The following is a 26,272-nucleotide window of genomic DNA, read 5'->3' as shown; positions in this document are numbered from 1 at the left end:
TATTTCTTTTTCTTATCTTCCTAAACTGGCAACTCACAATTGAAGAGAAGATATTTATTTTCTCCACTGATAAGTGATGAAAGTTCAATTTCGAATGAAAGCAATAGTGGCAGGCCCTTTTTTTTCCTGATATTTTTGAAATGCTAATATTAGTAATTTTGCTAATGTGGCAACTAGTTTTCAAAGGATCTAGATACCTAAATACATGTCTTTGGGTTTTATTTGTTTGTTTTTACTATCTTCAATTTTCTTAATTTTCCTTTGGAGTTTCAAGGAGGAATTGTACGCCCTTTTTCCAGGCCCAAAAGCATTAGTTCATTTATTTACTACACCATCATGTTTTGGGCACCTAAGATGAACAAGTGTCAGTGTAAGATACGGAAATAATGTTTCTTTTCTTTAGGATGATCCTCTTCATCTGTTGGTAGAGAAGAGGAGATGTACCTCAAGCACTATGACACAGCTAGAAAGTAGCATGGCCCAGAAAGGACATAAAACCAAAGGACAGTGATAGCACTGAGGAGAGAGATCTACTCTGGAGGACAGGATGACTTCCTGGCCTTGCTGCTATATTCCATGAAGGTGAAATGAACGTGGTCCATGTTTTGTGGGCCTACTTCAATATGGAGGCCATAAAGGGAGTGCCTTTAAGATAGAAATATATTGCTTAAAGGAGCTACTTACAGTATTTTTATGCTCTGGAACCAATAGTTACCTTGTCAATGTGTAGTGGATACTTGCAAGATATATGATGTGAGCGGTGCTGAGATTTTATTTTTGGTAATAAGAGTGTTACATTTTTTTATTGCAGAGTGAAGGATAGGAAAGAGAAGCTTGCTTCTCACGGAAGATATTTTAAAGTATTTTATATTAGTTAGGATGCTTTTAACACCATGTGATGGAAAACCCTGACCCAAAGTGATTTAAATTTAAATAAGGGAACATAATATTTTACATAGGTGGAAATCCAGAGGTTTTGTAGGTTCCAGGACTCAGTGACTTGAGGATGTTGGCCCTTGGCTGTCTTCAGTGATCTAGTAGTAGAATCTCTATGGTAGTGAACGTGGCGGCCAGTACGGTCAAACTACATGCTTTCTTAATCACATCCAGCAAGGAAGGGGGAAAGCCTATCCACCAACCATGATATTGATCACAGTCTCCAGGGGAACCATACCCCAATTTTAATAGAATAATGAAGATCTACCTCTGGAGTTGAAAATGAAATGAGTCCCCCATATGAAAAAGATTAGGTTTCTGTTAGAAAGGAGGAAGGGGGGGATTAATGCTGGGCGGGCAACCAGTACTGGGCATCACAGGTTTTTATTGGATTATAATAAATGTTTCTATGTATTTTTAATTTAAAAATGTTACAATATTATAGGAAGTTTAGGAAATGGGAAAAAAGTCACTCATAATCCTTTCTAAAATGACGAACACCGTTTTAGCTGTTCCCCTTCAAACTTTTCATAAATGTTTTTATATAGTTAAATTATACTATACTTTTGAACATTTCATGTTTTTGTTTTATGTCAGTATTTTTATGATGCTACATTTTCCAATTATTTTTCTGAAGTGAATAATAAACAAATGAACAAAAATGCTATGATTCAGTTTATCATTTACCTTTTAGTGAAATCTAGATTATTTCTTTTACTCCTTTGATTCATTTTTTTCCATCTTATTTTATTTTATTTCTTTTCAGTGTTCCAGCATTCATTGTTTATGCACCACTCCCAGTGCTCCATGCAATATGTGCCCTCCATAATTCAGTTTTAAAAAAATAAACTTTATTTTTAGAACATTTTCAGATTTATAAAAAAATTGTTAAGATAGTACAGAGATTTCTTATATACCCCAGACTTAGTTTCCCCTATTATTAATATATTAGTATGGTACATTTGTTACAGTTAATGAACTTTAATGTTATTAACTTTAATTCATTAACTTTAATGTTTAATGAGTTTTAAACATTATTAACTGAGGTCCATACTTTTTTTCAGAAATCCTTGATTTTTAAAAACTGAATGTCCTTTTTCTATTCCAGGATACCTATACATTTAGCTGTTGTCATGTCTCCTTAAGATCTCTTGGCTGTGGACTTCAAAGTTATTTTTGAAAAACATATTTTAATGCGGAGTAGGCTGACGTGTGGTCTTTAAGAGAATCAGCAAGACATTTTTTTTTTTTTAAAGATTTTATTTATTTATTTGACAGAGAGAGATCACAAGTAGGCAGAGAGGCAGGCAGAGAGAGAGAGAGGGAAGCAGGCCCCCCGCCGAGCAGAGAGCCCGATGCGGGACTCGATCCCAGGACCCCGAGATCACGACCCGAGCCGAAGGCAGCGGCTTAACCCACTGAGCCACCCAGGCGCCCCATCAGCAAGACATTTTGATGCAACATTGAATCATAGCTGTCCAAAAGGAAGCAGCCATCTTTTACGATAATGATGAGAAGACAGAAACTTAGAAAGCTATAATATTTGAATTATAACATATGAAAGAGAAAATTACTTTCAGTATTCATCTTAAGTAAAACTTACACCAAAATTAAAAAATGAAAGCAGCTGAGGGTTTAGAGGAGAGGGGGTGGGGGATGGGTTAGCCCAGTGATGGGTATTAAGGAGGGCACCTGTTGCATGGAGCTCTGGGTATTATACTCAAACAGCGCATCATGGAACACCACATCAAAAAGCAATGATGGACTGTATGGTGACTAACATAACATAATAAAAAAATTTTTTTTTTAATGAAAGCAAACCCTTCTGTAAGACAGACAATGTATGAGTCCGTTTCCTAGTTAGGTTTTGTTTTTGTTCAGATCCCAGGGTATTCTGATTTTTAGGGTAATGGCAGAATTTATGAGTAAACAGATAGCATGAGAGTCTTTCTGGGACATCTAAAGCCCAGAATGCCTAAGCATTTTCAGCATGCTGACCTGTTAGATTTTTGTCTCCTGCAGGCTGTGCTCAATTGTATCTCTAATGAAAATCTATAATATATTTATTTAAATAAGGTACTTGAGAAATGTTCTCTGGAGCTTAGTAAAATAAATGTTAATTACTACTAATAGAAACTTGGAGTCATTGATGACATTTGGAAGTCATAACCAAAATATAATTTTGTTTTTATGAGCCATATTGTAATTTTAGTAAACAAAGCAAGATTCTTTGGATTCAGAGTATAACCCAGTGAAAATTTGTGCCAGAACAAAAAGCACCAATAAAATAAAAGAGTTTTTTTCATTAAATTTCAGTAAAGGTCCATTCAATGACTGATATGACTTGTTTAGACAATTAATATTAGGTCCATCTTCACCTGCCTACTTTTGTCATCCTTCCTTCTCACCTTCCCTTCCCTACAGAGGTGGATTCAGGACTCAGCACTAGGTGTCTTTTTTGGAGAAATTTCTCCATCTCTGGGAGGCCATAGTTATTCATTTGGTAGTTTTTCGGAAAAGGTTTATGAAAACTGTATTCCTTGCGTTCTTGCATTTAGAAATCCTTCATCTGCAAAATCCAGTAACGTCACTAGACTGTGTTTCAGTGGTGTTTTTCTGTATTAGATTTCCTGAGACATGGCATACATGCCCTTTCTTAGAGTATAAAGTTTCTTTTATTTCAGGAAAGTTGTCTTAGGATCTTCGAAATGTTTTCTATTCCGTGTATCTGGTTCCTTCCTTCAGGAATACCAGTTATGCTAATGTTAGATCTCTTTCATCTGTCTTTCATATCTGTCTGTTTTCTCTATAATCTCTTAAAAATTATTTTTACTTTTAAATTTCAATTCTATCAACTTGTCAAGCTATATCTTGATGAACCTTATTTTTTTCAGTCAGTTCTTCATTAGTTACCTCCTGTATGACCTTCATTTTTGTAGTGGGTTTTTTTTTTTTTCTACTTATTTCCTTGGTCTGAAGCACTAGTTTTTATTTCCTTTGTGAAATTAATTTTTTTTTAATTCTGCACCTGCATTTTTACTTTGAGTTCTTTCCTTATAGTGGTGATATAGCCTCATGAATATCTTTGGTCAAGATAGTAATTTCTGTAGCCACATACTTACAGGGTATTTTTTTTATCCTTCTGCAATTTCTTTTCCTTGTTTCTTTCTTCCTTTTAACATTCAGTATTTTCTTGTTTAATAGAATGCCCGGAATGTTGCCTTTCCATCTTTAAGTAATGAGGTCTTCCCAGATTTTAGTATTCTGTTTTAAAAGTTGGATATTGTAAAATGCCTTTTGTTCAAATGTTTAGGCCCTTTTCTACTTCAGGCATAAGATCATTTTTGGCCACTCTAATGTCACCAGGTAAGAATAGGGCAGCCAGTGTGCTTTAAGTCTACCTTACAAAATTGGTATTGATGCTATCACCACATAGAAGAATATGTTTCTTTTCATGCTAGTTTCATTCTCTAAAACCTCTATATGATCTACATCATTGTGTATACTTCTCCCAGACACTATGGCTGCTATTTGATTTATGTATAATTAATTATTTTATGTGACTTTTAAGTACCGTAGGGGAGAATCTTACGAAGTTTTGTTTTACAGGTAAAAAATGGTCATATATTGGCAATTTCATGTCTCAACATAATCTACGATTAATCTCTCTGTATTGTTACTTACCACTTTTGAATCTTTTACTTCTGAGTCATCCCTCAGCTGGCTTGAATTGCAAATATGTTTTTTTAGGAAATGGGCAGTATGCTTTGTGCCTTGTTGTATCAGTTGGGATTCTTGGAGTCTTAGCTTCCAATTCAGAAGAATCATGACTATATCTCCAGAGATATTAAAATCTCTCAGTTTTAGTGGTGAGTATTATTGTAAGTGGGTCCTAAATATGATATTGAAAGGCCCAACTCCTCCCTTGCGCTCTTGGTTCCCAGACCATGTGCTCAGCTCTAGGATATTAAGAGCAACTTTGTATCCTAGAGGATAGCCCTCCAACCTTAAAATGTGTTGCCTCCCAATTTAGTTCTTTGGTACAGTATTACACCATTCTAATCAGAGAATTCAGTGGGCTTTGCTACTTCTATAAGATGAAATCCTCAATTATGGTGTTGAGTAATATAACATAATAGCTTAAAAGATAATCTTTTAATCTTTTAATCTTTTAAGGTACATCTATGGATTGTGTTTGTGTAAGCAAGGCGGGTGGAGCAAATGAAAGTCGCAAACCCCAATGCAGAGTTAATGTTTTTTTTTTTTTAGATTTTATTTATTTATTTGACAGACAGATCACAAGTAGGCAGAGAGGCAGGCAGAGAGAGAAAGGAGGAAACAGGCTCCCTGCTGAGCAGAGAGCCCGATGCGGGGCTTGATCCCAGGACACTGGGATCATGACCTGAGCCGAAGGCAGCGGCTTTAACCCACTGAGCCACCCAGGCGCCCCTAATGTTTCTTTTAATAGAGAGAAATGATTGCCCTCTGCATCATAGAAGAGTCAGCAAGTTCAGTCTGCTATCAAGTCGGTGCTGACTGGTTCTGAGTCAGAGGCTCAGAGCTGGTTGCTGCTGCCAGCAAGCTGGCATCCTGCAGGTGTGGTCATCAGGTCATTATTAGTGAGAGGAGGTTCATGCCACGGACCTAAGTTCCTGCTACTTTGTACTTTGTTCGTAGTCCTAGTGAGCAAGCACAGTGGTTGTTGGGGAGGGAGGTTGGTTGACATTCTCCGGACAGATCATCCTACCTCCACCGTGGAAGTCCTTTGCTGAGCATTCTCACAGAGCACAAAGAGTCATCCTCTGGGCTCATTTCAGTAGACCCATTTCATGCACATGTCTCTTCCCCAGACGTCCTTGTCACCAGTACTCCAATCTTTCCTCTTTCAGGTCCCTATCTGTCTGGCTAAACTTATAGCAACTGCCCATCAGGCCATGTTTCTTCAGCCAAAGTAGACCATGGATGTATTTCTTGAAGAAGTTTCTTTTTTTCAGAGACCACCCTTAGAATGGATATAACCCTATCATAGTCCACTTAGGATTCATGACAATGGAAGGTCAGTTGGAAGTAGGCATTCAAGGTCCTCAGACCTTTCTGCATCCTCCTATATAGTAGTGTGTGTGTGTGTGTGTGTGTGTGTGTGTGTGTGTGTGTGTGTGTGTAGAGAGAGTGAAAGATAAGAGTCTGGTTCTCTGAGTCTTATTCTTTCTGATTAGTACCTCTACTTTTCACATCAGGGATTTAGTGAGATCCTGAATTCAATGATGTGATGATATATTGCCCTTTTAAACTCCCCCCCACCCCTCAGCTTATCCTGGCAGCTGCAAGAGATTCAAAATACGTGTTTAATGCATATAAGAAGTCCCTGTGTTTTCAGCTTAGCCTGGAATCAGGAATTTAGAGACTGAGCATGTAATTCTTTTTTTCCATCCCTCTTTCAGGTTCTCTAGGTGTCTCACTTTCTGTGAGCTGTTTGTTATCTTTTCAGTAAATTCCTTTTTCAACCAGTTAGTTTCTTGTGCTTTGAACCAACAACCCAGACAGTTAAAGATATAGGTATTAGAAGATGAATGTAGGAAACAGAACCTTGGGAAACTATGAAAATAATAGATGGGTTGGAAATAACTCAGGTTCCATTTATTTCCAAAATGTCCTTCAGAGCTCGGAGGCAGTAACAACAGGTTCCTTAAATCTTCAATGGAAAAACTTCATTCTAGTGAACACAGGTAATAATGTAGTCGTTTCAAAAATTATCATTTTGAAAATTAATGAGACTTGAGTCTTTGAACTGTCTGGACTTTTTAAAAAAAAGATTTTATTTATTATTTATTTGATAGAGAGAGTGTGAGCACGTAACTAGGCAGAGCTGCAGGCAGAGGCAGAGGGTGAAGCAGCCTCCCTGCTGAGCAGGGAGCCCAACATGGGACTTGATCCTGGGACTCCAGGACCATGACCCGAGCCGAAGGCCGTTGCTTAACCAACTGTGCCACCCAGGTGCACCTTCTTTTTTTTTTTTTAAGTAAGCTCTGCACCCAATGTGGGGCTTAAACTCACAACTCTGAAATCAACAGTTGCTTCTCTACCGGCTGACCCAGCCAAGAGCTCCCTGTCTAGCTTCTTGATTGCAAATAAGAGAAACTAACTCTGGTTGCAAAAGGAGTTTATCAGGAGGATATTGAAGAGCTCACAGAAACAGTAAGAGTCTCGAATGTTTAAAAACAATGTAGATAGGAACCAAGGCAAATCTGGAGAGGCAAGGACGAGAAACACAGCCATCATCTTTTATCAGAATTAGTTTGGCCACAATGCCAATGGCTTCTGCCACTGCTCTTAGAGATCAACATTGCCACTGGACACTGTTTCCACCACTGCTATCACTACAAACCACTCTAGCTGCCATGAATGAATCCTGAGCGCCTCTTGTCTTTGTGTCATTCTCTCCACATTCAAAGTCATGAGTTGAGGCAGAGTCTAAGTCATACACAGGGTGCCGGCTATTGGTTTTCATAGAGTGAAAGGGGTGTTCTATAAATGCCTGGCATTATGTAGCAGGCTAGTCACTTCTGCAGTGGAAATTGTAGTCCTTTGGTCCACTTACATGCAATGTAGAAGTCTTCTTTTTCAATATGTATGGCTTTTCTTTCTTTTTCTTGCTTTATGGTACTCACTAGGACCTCCAACCCCATGTTTAATAGTATTGGTGAGAGTTAACACCCTTGTCTTCTTCCTGGTCTGGAGGAAAGCATTTAGTTTTTCACCATTAAGTTGTGGTATTAGCGCTAGGGTTTTCCTGGAGGCCACTAATCAAATTGAGGTTGTTCCTGTTCATTACTCTTTTGTTGAGAGTTTTGATCATGAATGGATGTCGAATTTTGTCCATTGCTTTTCTGCATCTATCAAAATGATTGCATGTTTTTCTCATTGTTTGCTAATATGATGAATCATATTGATTGATTTTTGAATGCTGGACCAATCTTTAAATCCTTACTTGGTCGTGGTGTATTATCTTTTTTTATATATATTCAGTTGACCCTTGAACAATGCACTGACCTCTTGCACAGTTCAAAGTCTGTTTAACTTTTAGTTGCCCCAGAATTTGCCTAGTAATAGTCTCCTGTTGATTGGAAGCCTTACCAATGACATAAACAGTCAGTTAACATGTACTTTGTATATTATATGTATTATAGACTCTATTCCTTCAATAAAATAAGCTAGAGAAAAGAAAATATTATTAAGTAAATCATAAGGAAGGGAAAACACATTTATATTACTATACTGTATTTATTTTTAAAAATCTGCGTATAAGTGGACCCACACATTTCAACCCCATATTGTTTAAGGATGAATTCTGTGTGTTAATCTTACGTAAGTATTTTAAGAATGTGTTCGTGAGGGATATTGATCTCATGAATCCTTTCTCTGATTTTGGTATCAAGGTAATGGTGGCTTCATGAGCCTAGTTGGAAAGTGTTCCATCCTCTTCTATATTCTGAAAGAGTTTGTATATAATTGGTATTAATTTTTTTCTTAAATACTTGGTGGCATTTACCAGTGAAGCTATCTGGGCCTGGAGTTTTCTTTGTGAGAAGGTTTTTATACTATGAATTCAGTGTTTTAAATAGAATATTCACGTATTGGTTTCAGCTTGAATAATCTTAGGCAGTTTGTCTTTCAGGGAATTTATCCATTTGATTCCAGATATTGAATGTATTACCTTAAAGTCATTTATAATTCCCTTATTATCCTTTTAATGCTTGTAGGATCTATAATGATGTGTCCTGTCTCGTTCCTGATATTGGTAATTTGGGTCTTTCCTTGTTTTTCTTGATTAGCCTCACTAGAAACTTTTCTATTTTAATCTCTTTTCAAAGAATCAGCTTTTGATTTTATTGGTTTTCTTTATGGCTATTCATTTTCTGTCTCTTAATTCTTATTTATTATTTTCTTCCTTCTGCTTACCTGAAATCTAATTTGTTCTTCTTTTTTCAATTTTTTAAGATAGAAGCTTTAGATCACTAATCTGAGACATTTCTTCTTTTCTAACATGAGCATTACATTTATTTAGAGCAGAATTTCCCTCAAAGCAATGCTTTAGCTGCTTCTCACAAATATTGATATATTGTGTTTTATTCAGTTCGAAATATTTTCTGATTCTCTTTTTATTTCTTGTTTAGCCTCCTGTTACTTTAATTTCCAAATATGTATGGATCTTCCTGGTAGCTTTCTGTATTTTTTCCCCACATATTTTTGTTGCTTTTGGCTTTTTGATATGCTTTCTGGGGAAATGACACTCAGTCTGAGCCCATCCTGTATGTGAGGAGCCCACAGGCACCCCATAGGCTACGGAATTTATGGGTAGACAGGTGTATGTGTCCACCCTGGTCTGGTTTCTCGTGGCTGGCATATGAGAGGTGGGGCCAGCCCTGTTGCCTCCACTACCTTGTTCCAGTAGCAAGGCTGAAGATGGGAATTTGTTAGAAGTCTGCCCATGAGGCAACTGCATCCCCAGTCTCCTTCTACCATGGTGTACCTAAGAACTCTAGCAGCCAGGCATCTACCCTTACTTAGGAAACAGTCTTCTTCAGAGAAATCGAATGGCTCCAGAGAAAGCCCTAATGCCTGAGCTAAACCCCTTGCAGGAAGAATGCCATATTTCCTGCTGCCTATCTGTATTCAACACAGAACTTCGACTTATGGCCTGAATGTGGCATGCCAGGGCTTAAGAGAATTGAGCGCGATCAATTTTGGTGTATTTATAGATGACCCATAGATGAAGAGGTATCGTTGCCTTCTAAAAGGTGGAACCCTACTTGGAGCATCAGAACTATTCTGTTAAACACAGTCATTTACTTTTAATGGACCAACTTACTTTTAATGGACCAACAAACACCCCAAAATGTGAATGGCAGTTTGCCAAGTGAGCAGATTGCTATTAATTTTAATTTTCTTCATGATGCATTTCTGTATTTTCTAACTTCTTACAGTGAAAATATATTAGTAGCGTGTTCAGATAAAATAGTTTAAAATATTAAGGTAAAAATCAGAATTGTGAAAAAAATATAAGTGTCTGATCTAATCTAGTGAGTGTGACTTGAGGTATAGGCGCTGGGACGCCTGGGTGGCTCAGTGGGTTAAGCCTCTGCCTTCAGCTCAGGTGGTGATCTCAGGGTCCTGGGATCAAGCCCCACATCGGGCTCTCTGCTCAGTGGGGAGCCAGCTTCCCCTCTCTCTCTCTGTCTGCCTCTCTGCCTACTTGTGATCTCTCTCTCTCTCTATTAAATAAATAAATAAAATCTTTTTTTAAAAAAAGGTATAGGCACTGTGAAACTAATGATTTAACAGCAAACTGGGCTAATCAGAATTGTCTCTAAAGGTGTTTGTAAGAGAAGAGATTGACAAACGTTTTTAACAACATCAATTTGACTTTTTTTTTTAAAGATTTTATTCATTTATTTGACAGAGATCACAAGCAGGCAGAGAGGCAGGTGGGGGCTGGGGGGAGCAGGCTCCCCGCTGAGCAGAGAGCCTGATGCGGGGCTCGATACCAGAACCCTGAAATCATGTCCTGAGCCGAAGGCAGTGGCTTTAACCCACTGAGCCACCCAGGCGCCCCTCAGTTTGACTTTTTCAAGAAAAACAATTGCAAGAAGCCCAACAAAGGCCATCTGGCCCAACTCCCCACATCAGAATTCCTGAAGAAAGTTAAAATTATACTGTAGTTAGGGGTCTAACAGGATAAGAGTATCATTGTCTCTTCTGCTTACCCCCCAGCCCCCATTCACTGGTGATGGTGTTCTTGCTGGGGGAAGGACAGGAGGTTTTGAAGATTTGCCTACTACCCTCACTTTTAGAGAGGAAACGGATGCCTATGGTCTATTTATTCACTGACATACTTGTTCCTCTCTGTCCTGTTCACAGGCAGCTGGCTAAGAGCCTTGGTCAGGCTGGTGAAATTGAGCCTGAAACAGAAGGAATACTAACAGAGTATGGTGTGGATTTCTCTGATTTCTCTTCCGAAGTTCTAGACTGTCTCCCTCAAGGCCTGCCGTGGACAATCCCACCAGAGGAATTCAGCAAGAGAAGAGATTTAAGGTAAATGTCTGAAACTTTTTAAGAACAACATGTTTCTACCTTTCTATCTTCTAATTTCACTTTCTTAGGGATGGGCCTCAGATGTTTCCATCTTTCTACCAACTTTCAAATTCAGTTCAGTTGAGACTTAAGTGCTCTGTACCAGAGGTGGGCAAAGTATGGCCCACATGCTAAATCCAGCCCACTGCCTATTTATGGACAGCCTATGAGCTAAGCATGGTTTTTGTATTTTTAAATGACTGAAAAAATAATCAAAACAAAATAATCTTTCATGAAAATTATATGAAATTCAAATTTCAGTATCCATTAAGTTGTATTGGAACACATCCATGCTTATTTGGTTATATTTTGTTTATGGCTGTCTTTGTGCACTGCAGCATTAGGGTTGAATAATTGCAACAGAGACCATATGGCCAGCAAAGAGCCCTCTGCCCCTTTATAGAAAAAGCCTGCTCCCATTTGTTCTCCACCATTCTAATTTCAGAAGGTACAGTTGCCATCTCTTTTTCTCATTGTTATGTCCCCTTAGGTCTGATGGAATAACAACAATGTTATCTGGTCAGAAGTACCTTCCTTTAAATGGGCCTCTTCAGGCACAGAGCAAAGGATTCAAAGCTTCTGTGCTTGGAGCTTCATTTTAAAGCTTTACTTTTAGGTCTGGAATTTGTTGGAAAGTACTTTTGTGGTATTTTTATAACAACATCTTCTTTGAAGATGTTTCTTCATTGTGGGATGTTAGTTCTTTTCTGATATTTCTCTTCAGAATTTGGTTTCAGTACTGGCATTCATTTTGGATGCCACATGGAGATATTTAGAACCAAGAAACTTTTCATACAACCCACTGAGGCTGTGGAAGGTTTTCTGCTAAGGTCATCCCATGTCAGAGTCTTTTCCACCACACTTGCTCACTTCATGCAGCTGAACTTATGATTCCTTCGCTCTTGGTGCCCCTTACTCCATCTAGTTCGAGAATCCTCCTTCTCTGCTCCCTCTTGCTATTGTATCTTTTTCCTTAAAGATACAAATGCCTTTTTTTCTTATCTTGCCAAGGGTAGACAAGGAAAAGGAGATGACATTCCCCTTTCCTCCTTGTTAGTAGCTCTGATGGACCACACGTTTATATTTGCAGTCACTTAACTGAAGTTGCTGTCCTGGCTTTCAGTAGTAACCACCACTCGTGGAACTCCTGCTGGTCCATGATCTCATCAGGGGCTTTGGGGTCTTGGGCCCAAACCACTCTCTCTGAACCGTCATTTTCTCATATACAAATTGAAGGGCTCGTTTGCTGAGGTTTTTCCCTAAACCTCGGAATCTATTAAAAAAAAAAATCTAGTAAGAATGAATGGTTGAACTTCATTGTTTGAAGTTTAAGTCAGTCTAGTCATTCCGCAGTAACTATCAACATTTGAAATGTACCTACCTTTTCACCCAAAAACTTGACTTCCAGAAACCCATCCTGCTCAAAGCGTACAAGGATAGATGTGCAAGAATGTTCACTGCTGCTCTGTTGTAAAAGTGACACTGTTCATGTCCCTCAACAAAGGGATAGTTTTTTTTAATTAATTAATTTATTTGAGAGATAGAGGGTACACAGGCATGGTAGGGGCAAAGGGAGAGTCTCAATCAGACTCCCTGCTGAGTGCAGAGCCCAACTCAGGACTCAGTCCCATGACACTGAGATCATGACCTAAGCCTACAACAAACATCGGACACTCAATCGTCTGAGCCACCCAGGCACCCCAGCAAAGGGATGGTTAAATAACCTTGTCATGCGAGCAAGATTGCGTTCCCTGCAGCTGCGAAACAGGAACTAGATCCATGTGGACTGTCCTGAAGGGGCGGCTGTCATCTGTTGCCAAGTAAAAGAAACAAGTTTCAAAACAGCGTGAATCTGAGCCTATTTTTAATGAAGCCAAAGAATGTAAAAATACTGTCCAAAAGTATATACCCATGCATACGTATATATGCACATACAAAAATATATATGCATAGAAAACGGTCTGGAAGGAAATACATCAAACATTGACAGTCGTGATCATGGGTGGACTTGGTAGGGTAGTAGGAGGTAGGGAGGCAGTATTTCACTTCATTTTATAAATTGCTCTATTTTTCAAATTATTTTTTAAAATAACATTTATATCTTTTAAAAATTATACATGGGACTGTCAGAAAAGAAGTGCTTGATCTTTTCTAACCTGATTCCTAGCCTACAGAGAAATAATAAGGCATTTCAACAGTCCACCAGCCCAGCATGCTCTCAGTTCCCCTCGGGTGGTTCCACGTTGCCTTTTTCTTTGGCCCCAATTGCCTCTGAGTTAGACCACAGAACAGGAGGCCTTGCTCTGCAGAAGACCTCTGTTAAAATATGCTTGTGTGTGCTGTGCAAGGATCCAAAGATCCAGGGAGCTTATAGGACGAGCTGTAGTATACTGCTATAAACATAGTATCAGTGATTTTTTTTTTAATCACTTTAACCTCCCAACACGTTCTCATTGCCTATTATCGCTAGGATTATGTTTCTAAAATTCAAATCTGATTTCTTTTACTCCTTTAGCTTAAAATCTTTCAACTGCTTCCCATACCTAAAGTAGTAATCTCTAAAGTTTTTTGAACATGCATTCCCAATAACATTTATATCTTTATTTTATAATCACAAGCATATTTACCACTTTGCTTATTTATTACCTATATTATAAATATACATAAAAGTGGAAAATGAGAATAAAATAAATTTTGAAGACACTTTCCTTTAAAAAGGAATAGTAAACTGTTCACATTCATAATTTTACTTTTGATGAGAGCAGTGTGATTGAAATTCATGTTTTTTTTTAATTTTTGCTTTCATAACCTGTGATATAGAAACAGAAAGGTCTGATTATAAGTTCTGTATATTTTGATACTTAGTTTTAGATTTAATGGTTATCATAACTGAAAAAGATACCTCAGAAGAAGATGATTGAAATTACTAAATCATAATACTCATGTTTTAGTCCTATTCGCCAATTATATTCAGAAATACAATTCAGCTAATAAATTTTCATCTTTCATGATGTCAGTTAGTTCTTGTGAACTAATTGAAAGGTGCTATATTTTTAGAGTTAAAAAAAATAGGTTCATAGTCTTTGGTTATTCTTCAGTTGGCATCTTGAAAAAATAGGTAGAAAATTCTCTCAGAAAGTTTAAGTGTATAGATATGAGTAGTTTTGCAGTAGCGCAATCTTACGCTTAGATTGTTTTCAGTCTCCAAATTTATGACATTTCAAATGCCTTTTTAAAAAATTTTGTCTTCAAAACCTGAGTTTTTTTGTTTTATTTCGTTCAAAAATCAGTATTTTTTTTTCTTGTTAAAATGTTGCCTTTACCTTGAAGGAACAGATTAAGTGTTTTTATTTTTTTCTAAGGATCTGCTGGGTAGCATATGGGTGGCAGTCATTGTTTTGAAATCATACATGTGGCTGGTGATGAATTTATATTAGGGGCAGAAGAAATGTCAACTTTGCCATTTTAGTAGTAGTATTAGTACTATTGGTACTATAGTATTAGTAGAATTAGTATTATTAGTTTAGTAGTATCTTCAGTTTGTGGATCTTTGTAATAATCTTTTTTAGCCACTTGCCTATTTTGTAAGGATTAGTTTAGCTGAAACTAAGTAATTTCCATAAATCCATGTATGGGGCACGAGCAAATCCCATTGATCACAGTTGGCTGAAAGTGCAGGAAGTAATGAGGATGCAAGTGTCATTGGCTTTCTGTTCTGGAACACTGACGCTTTCGTCTGGACACTTCACTTATCTCCTGACCCATATACCTTATGAGGGCACCAAGATTAATTTTTTATATATTTATGTATGTAATCAGTTAACTGCTTAATTTTTACAGTAAAAGATGAACATAAAGAGAAGTCTGTGGTATGCTGAAGTCTTTTGATCTGATTACCTTTTCCTTCTCTTCGATCTTAAGATAGATTCACTTAGTTTTTCAGCTGACAAATATTAATTGAATACCATCCATGGGTAGTGGAGATTCGATAATTGGGTGGGATTCTGCCGGAGGGGAGAGTTGCTTGGTACAAGTGTTTGTAGTACTGTGATTTCTTCTGCTCAGAGGTGCAGTGCCTTCAAAGAAGTTTTTATCAACATTACTTTCCTAGGAATGTCACAGGAATTTGGAATGAGTCCGAGCACCCTCTAAAAAACATGAATAAGTTAATACATATTCTGTAAACTCCTAAATGAAACCCTCTATATCTTTTTCCTTTTCCTGTCTTCTCTCCTATATACATCTATTTATACATATTATTTTTATATGGATATATGTAATATATGCCAAGTTCTAAGTTAGTTATTGGAAATACCGAGACAAAAAAGGCCCAATTCTTGTTCTTTAGGACTTTACTCTTTCTCAGGGAGACGAATTACAGCAAAGTATGCTACGATGATACCAGTATGATACCAGTATGAGCCACTGCCAAAGGCGTTGGTGCTTGAACCGATATCTGAAAAGGGAGCAGGCATAGAGGGAGCTAGAGGGACTAAAGCAGTCTTCATTTAATGATAGAATTTGTCTGCAGAAAAGGTGACACATTCCTGTCAGATTCCCAGATCCTTCAATACCAGGGCTCACAACTCCTATGCTTTTGATAGCTGCTTGACCCCTGCTGCTCGGCCACCCTGCCGTGCACCCTGCAGCGTTCCTCTGGCTCTAGCTACGTAAGGACTTCTACATACCCGTTTAGGTTTGGTATTTGAACGATTATATTTGGAACAGAAAAGTTCCATCAATCTTCAAACCTCATAATCCAATTATGTCAGTAAAATTCCAGTTTTTTAGTCCAGTGGAATTGGGGTAATATTTTGCAAACTGAAGTTGAGAGAAATAGTGTTTATTTTGAAAAGAAAAATGGTTGGTTAGCAATTTTCAAGAAGGAAGGCTGGTGTGAACTCCTAGGGGTGATCTGGCCCTTCTGATCGCGAGCACCATTTTTCTGGACCTTCACCTCCAGTCTCTGGAGAATCCCTGTTTGCATGGCCTAGACCTGCAGCTCTCTTCAGCAGGGCATCTGAGGTTAAAGCAAAGAGCAAGCAGCACCAATACGGCAGGGCTTTGGGGATCAGGAAGAGACTGGATCCAAGGAAACTGCTTGTAGGGGGTTGCACCAGAAGCCCAAGAAACCCCAAGGTTGTTTCTGAGACAGGCTCCAATTATTTCTAATTTCATTCTTATTATTTTGTTTCCTTTGTTGCTAAACTGGAATAGGAAACTGAAGCTTAAAAGCTCAATTAAAGTGGAAAATGAAAACCTAAATATTGGAGGGGGAAAATACCATGCTAAAATGATTTTTATATTTTTCCTATAGTTAGTAATATTGTGGAAGTTTGGATCACATCACTTTTTAGTAAAACCTGAGCTTCCTTGAAGTGGAGGTGGTGTCTATAGTTTTTCACAGGAGAACTTGTGGCTATCTATTTCTTCACTATTCCCTCAATAAAAAGGATGCCCAGTGACCTCCACCGGACCATTACAAATGTGAAACTTGGCACTTAAAATTGCTTGCTCTAAATTTTCCAATTGCTTTCTCTCTCTCTCTCTCTTTTTTTTTTTTCCATTTAATGTCGTTCTGCCAACTAGTGATTTTATTATTATAAACAGGACATTGTATTCACTTTTAAGAAGAAATATGAAGCTGGAGGTAAAATTACAAACTGCAGCTTCTCGGCTGCCAAAATAGAAAACAGTGAGCTAAAAATACTGAGCACAGAAAGGGTGCTGTGGCAAGAAATATTGAAATATCTTCAAGATGGAACTCTTCCAAACAGACAGAAATTTCCTTTTACTCCAGGTAAAACCAACCTTGAAATAGCTGCTTGAAAGGAGAGACATACAATACTAACCTCTCTCAGGTCAACCCTTTTGTGGGAAAGCTTTCAAACATAACTAACATTAAGTGACTAATGATCTTGCTGTTTATCAGGAAGTCCAGTATGATTAAATTCCCATTTAGAAAAGGTTCCTCCGGTAAAGGAGTGTGGCAGCATTGAAGGAGTACTAGAAGTTAGTCCTAGCTCTCCTGGAAACTCGTGGGGCAACCTTGAGCAAATTAATTAAATTTGGGGAGACAGAGAGAGGGAGAGCACTTTCATCCTTTGTAAAATGGATTATTTGATCAGGTTAGGATTTTCCAAAAGGAGTTGGTAGATCATGTATCCTTTGGGATTTTAATAGAGTGTCATAGAGTAAAAGGGTTCTGTGGCCAAATATTTTTAGAAAACAGTGGGTTAATATTTCTTAGAACTCCTTCTCTTGGATTATCTCATGGACCTAGTGCTCCTTAAACTACACGTTGAAATTGTTCAACTAAATATTTCAAAATGTACTGGCTCTGATGGAACATGACTCTCTTTGAGATGTCCCCTTGGAATTATTCAGAGTCATCTCATCCTTGCATTGGAAAGAAGTGGTAATCCATTGGTGACCATCTGCCACGTTTATCTGACAGATACACTGACCGTGTCTCCCTGTGGGCCACACAGAAAATCCAAGGATTGTGCTTTGAATCTCACCTCTTCATTGCCAAGGGAATCCCTTCTTTCCTTACCTGGAACAGAGCAAGATTAAATTGTTCTGCATTAAACAAGGAAGATGTCATTGTCATTTTAAACTTACTGGCAATATTATTCCCTTCTTGTAAATCCCAATTCACTGTTAATGAAATTACAAGAAACTCATAGGCAATAACAAAGATTAATGGGTCCTAATGCTTATATGGAGTAGTGGCTTCTCAGAGTTCTGTACTCTGCCAGTCCTACTGATCTCTCACATCTCTACACTTTGTAATGCCTGGGCTGGAGATAAAAGAAGGCAACTTCCAGCAGAAAGTTTTGGGAAAGAAACAAGCCTCCCACTGAAGGTAATGGAGAGTGGGCAAGGAAGACAGGGTTTGAAAATGAGATCCATGAGAAGTAAATAATTGTATGGGCAAATCATTCTTAAGACTAGGAAATGCTGGGTAGCTTGATACTCATATCAGGGCAAGTGAAAAAATGAAATTACCAGCTTTATTGATAATAGTTAAAGAGGGAAATAAGTTTCTTAGCTTCTGCGCAGTATCCTTTCCTGATTCAGCCCCTCATCTTTCCCCAGACAATTTTATTCTCCCATAGCTGTGTGTCTTGCCCATGCCCTGCCCTTCATCTGTTCTCCAGGGCCCATCTTAACTGCCTTTGCATCTCACTCTGGAAGAATTAGTCAACACCACTCTCCTTTCCCTTCCCTGTTTGTTCACATCTATTTCCTGGCACTTGCCAAACTGTCCTCTAACGTCCCTGTGTGTGACTCTATCCTGATGGATGGCAGAGCCCTCAAGAACAAAGGTTAGGTCTTACTTGTCTTTCTGTTTCTCGAATCTAACTCAGTAATTGATATGTAATAAACTATATATGTAAATACATGTGTATAGGATAAAAGAAGGGAGAAAAAGGAAGAAGTCAACGTTTTGTGTAGGAGTTTGCAGAATATGTATTAATTGGTTGAAGAGAACATGTTTCTAAGCGAGTGCTGGGATCCATTCCTGTTTCTTCTTGGTTGGTATTCCTGGGAAGGTGAATGTTGAAGAGACATAGTCCAGTGCTTTCAAAGAAGTTGCTGTGTAATGTGAAAATTGTGTAGGAAAACATCTTAAAGAATAAAGTGTTAAAAGTTGCTCTGATAAAATGAGGCACTTGTATTTCTGACAAAGATAGAGTATGCCTGTTCTTCCCGGCCCTCCTCCTTCCTAAAAACATGGACATAACACAACAAACAAGCATAGGAAGATTCGGAAGGGTGGAAAAGAGAAGGCAGATTGCACGGGAGTCTCGGGACTTGAGGAACATGCCAGTGATTCCCCTGGTTTTCCTCCAGTCCAGAAAGGACTATATGGTTGAAGGTAGAAGGTACCACCCTGGAATGAACAAAAGGCAGAGGCAAAAAAGATCTCCAAGAGATTCCTTTTGCCACGTGCAGGTGACACTCTGATTCTGCTTTGGGAGGAGTGAGGTCTGAGCAGGGCTAGTCTTCCATCCCCTGCACAGCAGAAGCTGTTGGTGGTGCTCTTATTCCCAGGCTCGGGTAGTGTCGGTGGAACCAAGGAAGGAGCTGTTCTGCCTTCCCCTTCTCAATGGAAGGAGGCATGTGCCAATTTTCCTTTGGGGATAGTGTCTGTGGGGCCAAGTGAGGAACAGACTCTGTTCCTCTTGGGTAGTATGGGCAGAGCTAAGGGTGGAGTTAAGTTTCTGTCCCCCAGCAAAAGTAGGCAGTGTTCCACTTGTCCCATGGGAGTAGGGCCAGCGAGTCCCAGAGGTAAGAGGAGCCACCATTCCTACCTGGCAGCAAAGAGATGTGATGAGTCAGAGCTAGTTACCACAGCACACCCCCTGTGTCACTGGAATGGAACCCAGTGTGAACCAGGCCTGTACCTCCTGCCACCATAAACCAAGAAGTGGGAGACACTCACCCGCTCCCCACTCCTACTGTCAACAGGGAGTTGATCTTCTGCCCCTGAACTGTAGTGACAAGACATACCAGCTTTTAGCTTTTCCCTTTACTGGTGACAGTGGGGCTTAGCAGGGAGCTTAGTTTATACCCACACTTGGAATCAGTGAGAAAGTGGGAATTGGTGCCCCTTTTTCACCAGGAAGATGTCAACAGGGCTGAAGGGAGACCTGGATTGCTACCTACAGTAAGGCACTGTGAGTCTGTGTGTCATTTTTGCTCGGTTGATAGCATTGGTATTCAATAGGAAGCTGAACATGCACATTCACCTTGCCCTTGGGCTATACCTCAGTAGGAGACTGCTTACCAAAAAAAAAAAAAAACAAAGACCCACAAAAGACTATATAGGATCCAGAGTCTCCTAATATAATACCCAAAATGTTTACGAGATATTCAAAATTCACTCATCATACCAAGAACCAGGAAAAACAATTTGAATGAGAAAATATAGCTGATACTGATACCAAGATGAATCAGATGTCACAATTATCTGATAAGGATTTTAAAAGCAACCTCTGCAAAAATGCTTTAACAAATAATCACGAATTATCTTGAAAGAAATGAAAAAAATAGAAAATCTCAACAAAGAAATTTAAAAAGAAGGAAAATATCAAAGTAAGAAATATCATCAAAAATAAAAGAAAATAAATAAAACAAAAAGTACCCAGAACTCAATAGTAGATTAGAGATTATAGGATAGAATTAGAATTAATGAACTTGAAGACAGCAATAGGATTTACCTAGTTTGAGCAAGAAGGATTTATGCGATAATAACAATAGAGTGAACATTTGTATCAATGGAGTCCCAGAAAGAGAGGAGAGAGCAAATGGGACTGGAAATGTATTCAAAGAAGTAATGGCTGATAACTTCCCAAATTCGGCCGGAGATCAGCCTTCAGTAAGTTGAGCAGGTTCCTGTAAAGAACTACTTCACTTCTGATGTCAGACCTATGGGTTTTTAACACCTTAAGCAGTTCTGAACACCAGCTGGGTGTCCTACAGTGGAACTCAGACCTGATGCTATCAACCTAGAGGTAGTGTCAGATCCCATAGGTTAAGGACTCAGTCCCACAAGATTGCCCCCTCCAACTTGAGATGCCAGTCACAAGTCCAGGTTGTTACTTGTGCTCTAGCCGACAGGCTATAAATTGAGTATTCCTTGGCCTCCTCCCCAGGTTTGATTAATTTGCTAGTGTAGTTCACAGAACTCAGGAAAACAACTTACTTACTAGATTACTGGTTTCTTAGAAAAGAATAGAATTCAGGCACATCTAGATGAACAAGATGCCTGGGGCAAGGAAATGTAGCAAGATGTGTGGCATGGAGCTTCCAGGCTCTCTCTGGATGTGTTATCCTCCCAGCACCTCTGTAAGTACACCAACCTGGAGACTCTCTAACCCTATCCTTTTGGGTTTTTATGGAGGCTTCGTTATGTAGTCATGATTGATTAAATCATTGACCATTGGTGAATGAACTCAATCTCTAGCTCCTCTTTCCCATCCTCTGAGGTTGGGGAATGAGGCTCAGCGTTCCAGCCCTCTAATCCCATGGTTGATTCCTCTGACAACCAGCCCCCATACTTAAAAGCTTTCCAAAGGTTATCTCATTAGCATAAACTCAGGTGTGATTGAAGGGGATTTGTTATGAATATCAAAAAATAATCATTATTGCTCATAATCATTTAGGAAATTTCTAAGAGTTGTAGGAGCTTTATATTAGCAAGAATGAAGACCAAATATGTATTTCTTATTATAAATTATTTATAAGTTTCTATATGTAAATTATTTTATGTATAAAATCACAGTATCACAGCCCCAAATAGCACAAACCCAGAGGAACCAATGCCAAGATACATCATATTTAAACTCCTAAAAACTGAATGCAAAGAAAGAAATCTTTAAAGCAGAGTGAAATGATACATTACTTTTAGGAAAACACCATTTCAAATGATAATCATTTTAAAACCATGGAGGCTGGAAGATAGTGGCAGAATTTTCAAGTACTAAAAGAAAGGTAATGTCAACCGTGAATTCTGTTGCCAGCAAAACTATCCTTCAGAAATGAAGAGGAAATAAAAACATTCTCAGACAAAGGAAAGCTAAGAGAATTTGCTTCTAGCTGACATACCCTGAAAGCATGACTAAAAAAAGTTCTCTAAACAGAAAGGAAATGATAACATAAGATGGCATGGAATTGCAGAAAGGAAGGAGGAATATGAGAATGGGTACCATTGGGGGCAAATATCGTGAACTATCCTCATGAGTTTCTTAAATCATATTTGGTGGTTGGAACCAAAGTTAAAACAATAATGTAGTGATCAGTGTATGTGGAAGAATACTGAGACTATAGAGAGGGTAAAGGAACCTAAGGGGAATTCAGGTCTCTATACCTCACTTGAAGTAATAAAAAGTTGATAGTAGACTATATAAATTATGCATAGGGTGGTACTTAGAGGAACCACTAAGAAATATACACAAAGTGATAACTTTATAAATAATCAAGATGGAATTTAAAAAAATTCCTTAAACCTATAGGAAAAGAAACATTATAATGAGAAAGAGAGAAAACAAACAGAAAACAAAGTTTAAAAATGGCAACATAGGGGTGCCTGGTGGCTGAATGGGTTAAGTCTCTGCCTTTGGCTCAGGTCATGATCTCAGGGTCCTGGGATCAAGCCCCGCATCAGGCTCTCTGCGGGGCTAATAATACATTATATGTTAATAAAAAAATTTAAAAAAATTTTAAAAGGGGGGTATACATCAAAAAAAAAAAAAAAAAGAAAGAAAGAAAAGAAAAGAAAGAAGCCAGGCATAAAAGGCCACATCATATGTGATAAGAAGGTCAGTTAGTGGTTGCTAGGGGCTCCAGGGAAGGGGGAACATGGAATGACTCTTAATGGGTATAGAGTTTCTGTTTTGGGTGATGAACATAGAATTAGGTCGTGGAAAAGATTACACAACTCCTTACAGATACTGAAAACCTCTGATTCATACATTCAAAAAAGTTATTTATTTTTCAGCTAGTGTCCGATTGCACTTTGGGTAAACCTCGTGGGTACTGCCAACCGCACAAAGATTGAGTTGTACATTTTAAAAGAGTAGATTTCATGGTATGTGAATTATATCTCAGTAAAGCTATTGGAAAAAATCGATACATGTGATCTGTCATATCAACAGAATGAAAAATAAGAAACCATATCCTATCAGTTATTACAGAAGAGGCATTTGGAAAAAGTCCAACAAACACATGTACTACAAACTCTGCAGCAGGCTAGGGAAGGAGAAGAATGTCAACTTGGTAAAGACTATCTACAGAAGAACTAGAAGGGATAGGAACATAAATTAATGGAACAGAATAGAAAACCCAGATTTAAAGCCACACAAATATGCCAAACTAATATTTGATGAGGAGCAAAAGCAATTCAGTGGAAGAAGGACAGTCTTCAGCAAATGGTGTTGGAGGAATTGGGGGTGCACGGGCAAATAAATGAACCTGATCTAAACTCATGTCGTATGCAAAAATTAACTCAGAAGGATCATGGACTTAAATATAAAATGTGGAGCTGTAAAACTTCCATAGAAAAGAGTATAAAAGGGTCACCTGGGTGGCTCAGTTGGTTAAGCATCTGCCTTCAGCTCAGGTCATAATCTCCAGGTACCAGGATGGGCTCCCTGCTCAACAGGGAGTCTGCTTCTCTGTCTCTAGCTCTCTTCCCCTCTTCCCCTCCCCGCCGCTAGTTGGCTCCCCTCTATCCCTCTCTTCCTCTCTCTGTCTCTCAAATAAATAAATGAATACATAAATACATAAATAAAAGAGCATAAAATACTTAGGTGTGCTATTAGGGTAGGTAAAAGAGTTCTTATGCTAGATACAAAAAGCACAGCCCGTGTAAGGAAAGATGGGTGAATTCAACTTAAAACCTTTTTGTCTGTGAAAGACCCTGTTAAGAGGATAAACAGACAAGCTAGCCTGGGAGAGAAGATTTGCAAACCACATATCCCACAAGGGACTAGTATCTATAATATGTTAAGAATCCTTAAAGCTCAGGATTAGAAAAGTGGTACAGTTAGAAAATGGGCAAATGACATGTTCTTGAAGAGGACATACAGATGGCAAATAAACAGATAAAAAGTTGTTTAACATGATTAGCCATTAGAAAATGATTAAGTCCCCAGTGAAATCTCAGTACGTGCCTGTCAGAATGGCTAAAATAAAAGGAACAAGCAAAGTCGGTGAAAGGCTGCAGCCTTACCAAATGCCAGCGAGGCTGCGGAGAAAATAGATCCTTCACATGCTGCCGGTGGAAATGTAAAATGGCACAGCTACTTCTGCAAACAGTTTGACAGTTTCTTTAAAAAACGAAACACAACCACCACGCAACCTGGTAATTGCATTCCTGGGCATTTTTCCCAGAAAAATAAAAACTTATGGTTCACACAGAAACTTGCACACACATTTTCAGAGCAGCTTTATTCATAACAGCCCCAAACTGGAAACAGCCCAGATCTCCGGCCACAGGAGCACGGTCAGACAAACCGTGGTACGTCCATATCGTGGACTGGCACTCAGCAATAAAAAGGAGTGAACTAGTGATACCAACAGCCGTTTGCATGAGTCTTAAGGAAATTAATGCTGAGTAGAAAAAAAGCCAACCTGAGACATGACAGCTGTATTATGTAACATTTTAGAAAAGACACATTTTGGAACCAGAGAACTGATTTGTAGGGGGAAAACTGGGAATGATTATTAGTAAAAGACAACTTGAGGGCGTCTTGAGGTGATGGTAGTGTTCAGGTCTCTTGTTTGAGGTAGTGCTTACATGAACCTACACAAGGGCTAAAATTGTGTGGAGCTTAGTGAACATGGTGAGATTGGAAAATCTAAAGAAGATCAGTGCATTGTATCAATGGCAAAATCCTGGTTTTGATATTGTGTTATAATTTTGTAAGATTCTGCCATTGGAAAATGGGTAAAAGGTAATAGCATCTCTCTGTTATTTCTTGTCATTGTATGTTAATTGACAATTATCTCAAAATAAAAGGTTCACATAAAAAAATAGGCACCAGGTGAACACAGCTGAAAAAGTAATTAATTTTGCACAAGGAAGCTTTAAAGCCAGGTAATCTTTGAACTTGACCTTGAAGGATGAATAGGATTTCCATAGGCATTTGTCTTACTATTTACTGAGAAGGAGGAAGAAAGAAGCAACTAACACTGCTTCTGACAGTCTTGAGAAGACGTCTCAGGAGGATATGCCTATTTGACCTTTGAACTGTGTCAGTATCCATCCTTAAGCTAAAGTGAAAGGAAAATCTGAGACCGTGAAATAGAGGGCAAGAACAAAATGCTTGGATGGGGAAAGATGAGTAAAATGTGGATAGTAAGTGCCTAGGATACCAGAAGGTGATGTCGAAGGCGCAGGAAGAAAAAGAGGCCTGGCACTCAGGAAAGAGGTCTGGGCTACAGGTATATATTTCAGTGTATAAAACAGAGCCAGGATATACCTGCCAGGAGCAGGCGCCTGAACTAGAAAGAGGACCAGTGATGGACTGAGAAGAGCTCCAGCATTAAAGGATGGAAGCTTCTTAGGAAAAGGTGGGGTTGGGGTGCAGGAAGGAGGATATTCAAAGAATTAAAGAAAAGGCAAAGCCTGGGTTGATAAGTTCCAAGCAGGGGTGAGCTGCCTGGTGCCCTGCTGTGGTGCTGTTGGCCAGGGCAAAGCTGGACAGAAATCACCACATTTAACCATCAGGTTCTTTTCTCTGTGTCCTGCGTATCTCATATGTTGTTGCAGTGAGTGGTGGGAGCCTGAGTAGACTGTGGCCAGCCAAGGAGAGGAAGGGAGGTGAAAAGGGGGGGACACGAAGTATAAACATCTCTTTTAAGGAGTTTGTGACACAGAAGAGGTAAGAGGGAGCTTGAAGAAAGCAGGGTCCCGAAGATGGCTTTAAGATGGAGGAGGCTTTGAGCTTGCTGGCAGGCGGTGCGGCAGGAGCCCGTGGAGGACATACACATTTTTGGACTCCTCTTCGGAAATTGCCTTCAGAGCCTAAGGCACATTTTCAACAATGGCAAATCTTCATCTTTTGAGAGTGGATTTGATTTTTGGAAACAGCCAAGTCAGTATAGAGCCAAGAGTGGTAAATGGGGTGCGGGGTGATCAAGCTTCAAAAAAAAAAAAAATTAAGTATAATTATAAAGTAGTAAAACTGATTTTCTTGTGAAGCTCATGAATTGGCTTAGAAAGTGGTTAAAGAATTCCAAAACCCTTTTCAGCGGTTGTGGCACAATGTGAGTCAGTGTACGGCGTCCCTTTGTGATTTTCACAGGACACTGATGTGCATGGAAGTCCTGGTGTGTGTGTGAAGAAATTGGTCTTGTTACATTATATTTACTGTCAGTGTGCGAAGGTCAAATTTCCCTATAATCTTTGTGCCTGAGAGGTGACTTAGTGGAATTACACCACCGTTTGTATATGGGAGAATCGAGAATTTCACATGGTGATTGTTTAAACAGTTCTCCTGTGGTCTTACAGATGTAATTAGAATTCCTAGGATAGGAGTGTTCCCACAAGCATAATAATGCTTTAAATGTGTGTTCAATTATCCTTTTCTATAGTCATATTTAATCGTCTCTTTTTGAAATAGAGTTACTTTGAAAATATTAAGTCACTAGCACAGTCTCGACCTTCGGGCAGACCTGAGACAGTGCTGGG

The 26,272-nt window shown here is 38.8% G+C and overlaps 1 protein-coding gene across 1 annotated transcript in view; it reads left to right on the top strand.

Annotated features, from left to right (window-relative positions):
- The window catches only part of DIS3L2 (DIS3 like 3'-5' exoribonuclease 2), a 346,542-nt gene that overhangs the window by 169,156 nt on the left and 151,114 nt on the right, over positions 1–26,272 (top strand). The window contains exon 9 of the mRNA XM_080797894.1: positions 10,855–11,028. Coding sequence (XP_080654020.1) covers positions 10,855–11,028 — 174 coding nt within the window. The remainder of the gene's footprint in view (positions 1–10,854; positions 11,029–26,272) is intronic.

The sequence above is a fragment of the Martes martes genome (genome assembly GCF_963455335.1).
Source record: "Martes martes genome assembly, chromosome: 3".
NCBI lineage: Eukaryota > Metazoa > Chordata > Mammalia > Carnivora > Mustelidae > Martes > Martes martes.
This window is presented reverse-complemented; position numbering and strand designations above follow the sequence as displayed.